General features: G+C 38.6%; 1 protein-coding gene across 1 annotated transcript; it reads left to right on the forward strand.

The window, feature by feature from the left end:
- The first annotated feature begins 8,300 nt into the window (after positions 1 to 8,300).
- Positions 8,301 to 9,709, forward strand: LOC147613101 (uncharacterized). Its single transcript, XM_086782030.1, has 2 exons — positions 8,301 to 8,966; positions 9,219 to 9,709. Exons 1-2 carry the CDS (start codon positions 8,347 to 8,349, stop codon positions 9,595 to 9,597), a joined length of 999 nt encoding a protein of 332 aa, XP_086638156.1. The 5' UTR covers positions 8,301 to 8,346; the 3' UTR covers positions 9,598 to 9,709.
- The last annotated feature ends 640 nt before the right edge of the window (positions 9,710 to 10,349 follow it).

Consider the following 10,349-nt stretch of genomic DNA (forward strand, 5'->3'; position numbering starts at 1 on the left):
GATAAGGTGATATAGGCAGAACATAGGTTTAGGGCGAAGGACCTGAAAAACACACATGGTTGCAAAACCTTTGACTACAAATTTGGGAGGAGGTCATTAAAAAATTGCTTGTCTATGTATCTATGTAACCTTTGTATCATAAATAATATTGCCACATAGTAGATGCCAAAAATTAATGATAGCAAAAGATATAGATGAGATAATCCATGACGACATGTAATCCATTGGTTTTGATCTAGATGTGCAAGGCTCCATTGATTTGGAAGACCATGAGTTGATTGATTCGCCAATCCTGATTTTTGTTCTACAAATCATTTTTAAAGCTGAAGAACTATAAGCAAATGCACATGGTGGGACCATCTATGTCGGGGAGGAGGGTGCATGTGAGCTTGGACTCTGCCATGCCTATGTGCAGTAGTATGCTCTATAGCATAGGGGACCTTGGATCTACCATCATCTCGTGAAAGCTCCAAGCTCCTCTTTACCACCATTCAAGAACCCCAAAGCTTCTCTATTTTCTCTTTGTACACAAAGACAATGTCGCGGGCTAAGATTGCATCTCTCAACATTCTTCGCATGTTCTCCAAATAATTATAACTAGAGCTCATTCTACATTACCCTTAAACATACTATCTCTCAACATCCTTCACATGTACTCTAAATAATTGTAACTAGAGCTCATTCCTACACTACTCTTAGACATACCATCACCTATGTTCATGATAATAGCTATCTGGATTAAACATCAACATATGCATAATATGAATTTTTGCCACCACCACATATCTACATGATATAGGCTACAATTTCTTCCCTACACCATTATCCATATTGCATAACAACAATTTTCTTCATGACAATAAATGCCTATGTGGATCAAAATTTACACCCATAGGCTATATGATGTTTACGTCTAAAATTGTTATGCCAAAAAAATATTTAAATTTTCTACTCTTTTAACATGCTTAGGTTAGCCTCCATAGTTACCATCTTCTACAAATATATGAATAGAAGTCTACCTCTACACACATATAAGGTGACCTCTTTAAACTCTCAACATTGGTTGTATATCATGCCCACTACCTACTTATAAATAATAGAGCAAATAATTGTGTAATGCAAATTATAAAGGTAAGTATATACTAAAGGCTTTTCTATTTGGATCTAGAAATAGACTCAAAGATGTTTGTAGGATTTTTTCATAAATTATGGAGCTTATAATATTATGTATTCTAATATTCTTTGAGTGCTTAATGTGCATATTTATGCATAGTGGTAGAATTTGTCCCAAGATGAATTCCATTAAAAAAAGCGTCTTACATTCATGAATTTCATAAAATAAATTTTTATTTAAAAAATATTGATATTTTTTAAGTTATGTAGACTTCTATGCCATCTTGTAAGTCAAGTTTATTTTTATGTCACAAGCAATAGCAGTTTATAAATCTACGAAGGTCACTCGTATTCCAATCTTGAAAAAAATATCAAAATTACTATAATTTATAAATGTACACATGGAATTCTAGATGTGTTTTCAAAAAATATGTTTTTAAGCCATTTTTGAGATTTCACACATTTTGGGAGAGAATCTTTTTAGGTAATCCTCATTAGTTACCTCTTTTGCTCGTACTAGTGTTTAGCCATGCCTATGCATAGGATATGTTGAGCCTACACATGGTTGTGGCTACATGAAAGTCTACTAATAGACAAGGCTATGCATAGCCTACACATGGCCATGCCTAAGCACAAGTTCCATATGTATTTCCTACCCGCCCGTAGCCTCCTCTGATCATTATTACATGGAATGGGTGCTTTGCATCTAATCAATGAAATTTTTTGCTCAATGATTGGATGCAAAGTACCCATAAGGTATGAATGATGCTATGTGCAAGAGTCCAAGAACACCATGGGTGCTTTGCATCTAATCAACAAGTGTTTTTTCTTGTCAATTGGACAAAAAGCGCTTATGGTATGCATGAGCGCTATGCGAGTAGTAGCATCCATGCATACCATGGGCGCTTTGTGTCTAATTTGCAAGTGTTTGTCCTTGCCTAGTGGAGGAAAAGCACCCATGCCATGAAATGTGTAGACATCTGCATAGACTGATGCATGGCCATGCCTATGCATAGGCTATGCATATCCTAGGAATACTAGAAATGCCTATGGATAGCCTATGCGTAGTCTACAAATAGTTGTGGGCTACACATAAGCTTACTCATAGACATGGCTATGTATAGCCACTACATGGCCATGCCGAAGCATAATTTGCATATGTATTTCCAACCTAACATCCCTCTCTGAGGGAAAACTTTCACATGCAAAACTATGCATGGGCCACTGGGCCATTAACTTAAGCATAAAAACAAACTAGTCAAACAAATGTGAGGCTTATTTTAAAAAATTGGTTTGTATCTTGCTGTTTAAGTTGGAAGAGGTGGTTTTTTTACTGCTTTTCTACATACGAAAACACAAATGCCACACAAACAAGTAAATGGGTTACAAATAAGATCAAATGCTAGTTTTCCTGCTTTCTTTTGCAAGGTTAGGCAAGGCATATGCAAGACTTTGTAGTCATATGCTTGCATATGCTTAGGCAATCATGTGGCAAGCCTATGCAAGCATATGCATATGGCAATCCTTGGCATATACATATGGAAAGCTTATGTCAAGCATATGCTTAGGCATATTCATATGGCAAGCCTAGGCATATGCATTTGCTTGATTATGGAGAGACTTGGTTAATTCATATGAAAAGATTGCAATAATAATACGCTTGCATATGCTTAGTCATATGCATATGTCAAGTATAGTCATATGAATAAGCTCGCATATGAAAGCCATATGCAAACCTAGGCAAGCATATGCCATACATATGTAAGCCATATTTAAGGCTCTCCATATGCTTACCTAGGCTTTCCCATATGGCTTGCATATTCATGACAAGCATATGGCATGAAAATGCAAACCATATGCAAGATTATGCTTGCATAGGCTTTCAAGCATGGAATTATGCTTGCATATGGAAGTATACACTTACATATTCTTAGGCAAGCATATGGCAAGCCTAGGCATATGCATATGGAAAGCCTATGGCAGGCATATGCACACATATGCATATGGCCAGCCTAGGCATATGCATAGGCTTGCATATGGAAGCATATGCAAGTCATATGCCTAGTCAAGCCTAGAAAAGCATATGAAAGCCATATGCAAGGCTCTCCATATGATTTCCTTGCCTTGCATATTCTTGCATGGCAATCCTAGGTAAGCATATGGCCATAAGATGCAATCCATATGCAAGATTATGCAAGCATATACTTTTGCAAGCATATGGATATAGGAGGCCTAGGCATATGGCTATGGAGTGCCTATGGCAAGCATATGTATGGGTATTATTAAGTAAGCATATGGCTATGGAGTGCCTATGGCAAGCATATGTATGTGTATTCTTAGGTACATATATGGAAAGTCTAGATATATGCATAGGCTTGCATATGGAATCCATATGCAAGCCTAAGAATATGTGTATGCTTAGCAGCATATGTCAAGTCTAGATATATGCATAGGTTGTAAACCATATGCAATCATTTTCAAGGCATATATATATGAGGTATATACCTAGGCAAGCATAAGACAAGCCTATGGCAAGAATATGTAGGCCTAGTAAAGCATATGATAAGCATATGCAAGCCATATGCAAGGCCCACCATATAGTTGTCTAGGCCTTCCCATGGCTTGCATAAGATTTCATATGATTTCAAGGCTCACCATATATTTGCCTAGGCTTTCACGTAGCTTGCATAAGATTTCCTAAAGCATATGATAAGCATATGCAAGGCTCACCATATAGTTGCATAGGCTTTCCCATGGCTTGCATAAGATTTCCTACGCTTGCAATGATATGAAATTCACCCATAATAAGGAGGAGATGATACCACATACCTTGCAAGCACTCATAATGGTTCAGCATGGTACAAGCTTGAGTAGTATTCTTCTTCCACCACTCTTAACCTAAGCAAAAACCATAAAAATGAGTGTTTTTTTCAAAACCCTATATTATTTATAAAAGAAGGACAAGCATATACTAATTAATCTAAACTATTAGATTAGTCTAAATTAAATAATATACTCTCCAAACTCTACTTGCTCCCCACACATCCTTGTGAAAATCCTAATATTGACCATTAGGGTTGTGTGTATGGGGGAGAAAGGGTGTAAGAGACCATGCTTATCAAACCCTAATATTGACCATTGGAATTTCATGCATAAGAGATAAGAGAGCATAATAAAGAGGAAGAGAAATTAATCTCAATGGCATAAGAGGTTAATGAGAAGACACTATTGAGAGGGTGCGAAAGTGAGAGGGAGAACCTTGGCATGTGTGTGTGTGTGTGTGTGTGCGTGTGCGCACTAGAAAATGGGAGAAGAGAGGCAAGACAGAAGTGAGAGGGCATGCTACTTGCTACAGTAGGGTAGAGTGCACGGAATGAGGGGAACGTTTTGGGCGATACCCCCAAATCACGGGCATCAGTATTTTTAACAAAAAAATAGTTTCACTAGTAATTTCATTGGTAACTTCGCTAGTTACCAACACTCCTACCATCGATCATCGTTTCGTTGGTGCAACATGTTGAGATTTGTAGTGACATATGAATAACTAGAGAGAAAAATGGAGACTCATCGCACATTGATGTACAAGCCCAAGAGCGTACATCCTCATATAAACAGGGACCATTTCAAGCAATGAAATGTGAAGCAAGTTCTCAAACCTCTTTATGAGTACAAGTCTCAATCTTGTAACCTAATTGTGCTTGAGTCTTAAGCTTAGTTAGCATAATCTTTTGATCATCATTATGTTGTTAATTAGGTTGCACCCACCATAAGATTAGTGTCCCTTAGTCATAGTAAGTAGGATTAATCTAGCCACCAATGGTGAGGGTTCATCTTTTATGACATGGTATCAGAGCCACCCCTCTCCATTAGCCTTAGCTCACATTAGTCTAATCACTTTTTTAATCATCTAATTATTCACTAATCTAAACCTTATCCAACTCTTCCATTTGTGGTCCAAATTTTAAATGCTCTCACCATTTCTCATCCTCTTATTCATTAGCCAAGATCATTCACAAGGTTGCTGTTCAACCCTAGACTAAACCACAGCCAAGTGGGGTTGGCCTTCTTTGGGCTAATTTTCTCAAGATCTGTGCCACTAGCATGACTATTTTTGCATCATTTCTCCATCTATGTAGCAAATTGGGCCAAGCCCTTCTAGCCCAAGATAGACCATGGTATAAGCTTTAACTTAACGAAAGGGCTTCTCAAATGGTGTAGTATATTGGCTGGGACAAGCAAAATAATAATCGCCTGAAATCTATGAATTTTGCCCATTTTTTGAAGGTTTGAACTAGTATATAAACCCCCTTCAATATCCACTTTCACAAGCTCAATTGGAAGCTCCAAGATTCAGCTATCTTAATCACTATAACTAAGCACTAATGACTATCATTAGTGATGTGTTAGCAAAAATTAGACTAATTAAAGTCTAAATTTAAACAATTGTGGTGTAAATTTGCTGTGGGAAGTTATTTTTTACATCAAAATTCATTGCATGTCTTGCATTACTCGATTGCAATTGCCTTTGTTGTACTGCGACTAGACACTGGCCGTGAATCATTATCATGTGCAAATACCTTCATGATCTTCTCACTACAAATTTGTATGAGATTAGACACTACTAACAAAGCAAAATAAAAGCTTGTTAGTAAGACCTTCTTAGTATGGAGCATGTTGAAGTTGTTTCAAGATTTAATGGGTTTTATACATGGCAAAGCAAGACCATGTACTTGCTTATGCATAAGGGGCTTTGGTACTTCATTGAGGATTGACAAGTGGAGGTTGAACCAATTCAAAACAATAAAGCATTGGGCCTTATTGTTCAAAATCTTGATGATGATGTGGTTAGTCACATTGCTGGCATCAAGGATGCTAAGTTGGCATGGCAGGAACTCAACAAGATTTTTGGCACCGACTCAAAGAGCTCAAAGATAAATCTCCTCATGCATTTTTACAAGCTTGACAAGAAGGAGACCGAGACCATGACACAACACATTAGTAAATTCAAAGGTATTAAGTAATAACTTAGTGCATTAAAGAAAGTCATTGACAAAGATAAATCTATTGCCATATTGCTAAAAAGTGTTGACAAAGAACCTTATGAATCACTTCACTACACTTGAAAATGTGCCCAACACTAAAATTCAAGATGTAGAATCATCTAGTCTAGCTACTTGAACAAGAATCAAATTCAAGGATAAAGAACCATTCAAATCACATTCAAGTGGACAAGCATTGTATACAAAGGGTGGGAGATTTCAAAGGACAAATCAATCAACATCTCAACTTTTCCAAGATGTAATCACTATGGCAAGCTTGGTCACATCTTTGCAAATTGTCGTTTCAAAAAATAAACCAAAAATAATTTATAGTGCATGTGGAAGGATTGGGCACTTGGAAAAACATTGCTACTCCAAACAAAATCAAGAAAACAACTATGTGGAAGATGGTCACTTTGTGGTAGAAAATGATTTCTCTAGCTACAAAAATCTTCTCTAAAAACATTGTATGTCCTACCCTTTGGCAATGATGATGTAGCCAACGCAGAAGAAATAGCAAAAATTTGTAACTCTACTCTTAGAAAAGACCTCTAGATCTCAAAGATAGGCCAAGTCTCTATCAAGGGGGGCACCTCACTCTTAGAGATGACCTTTAGGCCTCAAAGATAGGTTAAGTCACCCCATCAAGGGGGGGTATTGAGATTTGAGGTGACATGTGAGCTAGAGAGAAGAGTTGAGAGTTATCCCACATTGATGTGCATGCCCAAGAGTTTACCTCCTCATATAAAAGGGGACCACTTTAAGCAATGAAACATGAAGCAAGCTGTCAAGCCTCTTTCTGAGTACAAGTCTCAATCTTGTAACCTAAGTGTGCTTTGAGTCTTAAGTTAGTTTAGGATAATCTTTTCATCATCATTATGTTGTTAATTCGGTTGCACCCACCATAAGATTAGTGTTCCTTAATCATAGTAATTAGGATTAAGGTAGCCACCAATGTTGAGGATTCTTTTTTTTTTTGACAAACACTGGTAAGCTTTGTTGGTACACTCCTCTCCTCTTGTAGTGCAATTAGCATGTATGACTTTAGTTCATGATGCGGCCTATGTCTACCAAGATCATGACCCTAATATATTATTTATTTTCTTAATTTAGTAATGTTAATTTCAAGATTTGAATATAAGCTCTTCTTTCCAAATATGATCATGTTGATCTCCAACCTCCTCAAAAACGAAGATGCACTGTTGGTTGGTCTCTCTTGGGCACCTATATTACCTCCCAACACAAACCAACACACATTAGCATGATAATCGATCTCTCTTGGGTACCTTTATTACATCCCAACACAAACCAATATACATTGTCTCTCGGGTGTCTATGGAAATTCTACTCTCGAGAGTGCCTCTGAAATTTTATTGTAGTACACGGCTATACACATGGATACAAGTGAATATATAGTCTGTGTGTATAGCCTCCTGTTGTATAGGACACTCTTGCTACATTCACGTAGTATAGCTACCACTTTCTCACTGGGAGTTGGTGGACCGAGATATGGGTGGGGTGGGAGCAATCCTAAGGTTTGAAGGCGATAATAATGGGTTTCAAAGCCCATTTTAACCTTCCAAAGAAGCTACCTTTGGAATGTCAACAAAAAGTGAACTCAAGTATATAAGTAAGTCTGGGTTTTAAAAAGAAAAAAAAGAGTAAGCTTGAGTAAGTATGGGTTTCACAATTGTGGGTTTTAAGGAGTTTGAGTAAGTATGGGTATCACAATTGGGGGTTGGAAAGAAAGGCCATTGTAACCTTGATAGGAAGCGCACCTTGGAAGATTTCAAAGAAAGCCAGCCGCCTCAAGTAAGTTTTTGCTTAGTGATGGGACCGGCGTTTCACTTGAAAGCCAACGTATGAGTCATTGAAGCGAAGTCATAAGGCTAGAAGAGTTCTCCACACACACGGTTTTCCTTCTCTTGACTTATATGGCTAAGCTGTAGATGATGATGACGCTTTTCTTTCACTTGACTGAGAAACGAAACGCTGTGGATGACCTCGTCTTGCCAAATTTTTCTCCTCGTCGGTGCTCCGAGGAAAAAGAAAATCAAAGCTTCCACCTTCATTCATCTCATGAAGATCCCGGCTTCTATTTATATTCTATCTCTACCACCCGAAATACATAATTGCATTCTCTCTTACATAATTATAACTATTTGCGCTTGGAAGCCTGCCTTTTTTAAGAATTATGGTTCACTGTTGGGAGGAGTATATGAGGAGGGTCCATAATGCGGTGCCGCTGGACCCTTGGTCTAGCGATGTGCAGCCGCTTGATATCTTCATTGAGAGGGAGAGCAGCTGGTTACCTTGGCACAACTCCATTAAGCCGGCGATGATGGCCAGGCCAGTAGGCTCCATGCTGAGTGTGGGCGTGAAGAACGGCAAAGGCTGGAAGGAGAACGTGGAGAAGCCCATAAGAGCGGGCTTGGCGATGCTAATGAATGATCAATTCATAATCAAGCCTGATATTGCATTGCAGTCCGCTAATAATGGCCGTACTAAGGACAGTAGTGCAGCCTTGGAATATAATATGATGTTGTTCAAGGCGGAGAGCATGGCCGATATCCAATCCTCCATTAAGTCTTCCACTTCGTTGCTGGCCTCCATAACCGCAGGCGGATCTTTGAGCAGTGCACAGTTTGACGTGAAGGGCTCCAAGACTGTCAACTGCACTGTCACTGGTGTGAAGTCCTACCGTGTTATGCTGGACACTCTAATGCAGATGGTGACGAGCGACCCCGGCGCCGATCAGCCTCCATATTGGAGGCCGGATACATCACAGCCTCAGCTGCGATGGTCTTCCAAAAGGTGAAATAATGATGGCTCGTACACAGCTCACTACAGTACTACTAAATTGGGGGGGATTGAATCTGATAAAAAATATGCTTTCAAACTTTGCGAACCTTAAGTACATATGAATTAATTTTTTGCTTTTCACACGGAATGAATTACTTCATTGCTGCGTGCGGCGCTGTTATAAGTAGCAGCCGCTGATCGACTAAGCTGATCAGTGTCGATGCTTTTATTCATTTGTGGGTGCTGTTGAAATTATTACTGCAGGGGGCAGACCCTTTGGGTTGTTACGGAGATCATATACGCAAAGAATATCAAGATCGAAGCCGACAAACAGGCCCAAGTAGAGGGCAAAGCGAAACTCACAGCAGCCAAGGTTGAGGCCGCGGACGTTGGGGGCGGTGTGGGCTCGGAGAGAGATGGGGTGTGGACGGTGAAAGCAGCCAACGACAAATCAGCGTTTCCCTTCGCGTTCAGGGTGGAGAAGTTGGAGTATGATGCCACTGGAACTCTTAGGACCAGCTCCTCCAAACCCACGTTACTTAGGAGAAACAACTCTTTGAGCAAGAAGATCAAACGATTTGCTTCCGTGTGCATGGATGAGCTTCGACGCTCATCCTCGGTCTCCCAAACCCTGCCTAATTAGGATTAGTCTCATTGGCTTCAACTCATATATAAATTCACTCTTGCGAGAGGCGTATTTGCGCATTATGCTCATAGAAGAGCACCCGGTAGACCTTTGATCATCAATTAATATTCATTAATAATTAATAATATTGGAAAGGTGTGACTGATCAAGCCCACTGGCTTCTGTACCTTCAATTAAACAACACAATCGATGAATTTATCTTCCATCTCGACTGTGCGCACGAGCAATCGCTTCACTTAAACAACACAATCGATGACTTTATACTTTGCGCATCATCTCCATACCTCTAGCTCTATCTGTACGTATCGTGTAAATACTACATGGTATGAGAGCAAAGATGGCTTTGCAGCCTTGATCCTGGGAGAAGTAGCAGCTTGTCATCGAAATGGCTTCCAAAACTGCTACATCGTTTGTGCATGCTTTCAATGCTTTGAAGACAATGAACACAAATGAGCAAGAGAATTAAAGATGCACGTGTGACGGGAAAAAAAACAAATTTTATAACCAAAAACAAATCTTAATTAATATTAAATTATCAAAAATATATAAATTAATTTAATTAAAATTAAATTATCAAAAATATATAAATTAACAAAAAATATACTAACTAAATAAAAATAAAACACAAAAAAATTAGACAATAAAATCAATAAGAAAAGTTAAGAAGGGGGAATGTGAGAATAGACCCTTATAAATCTTTAATTAATAAGAAGTAATAATCCCACATCGGGTTGACATTCTCCCCTTCG

This window comes from Cibotium barometz, chromosome 44 (genome assembly GCF_041138505.1).
Source record: "Cibotium barometz isolate CiBa-2024 chromosome 44, ASM4113850v1, whole genome shotgun sequence".
NCBI classification, from domain to species: Eukaryota; Viridiplantae; Streptophyta; class Polypodiopsida; order Cyatheales; family Cibotiaceae; genus Cibotium; species Cibotium barometz.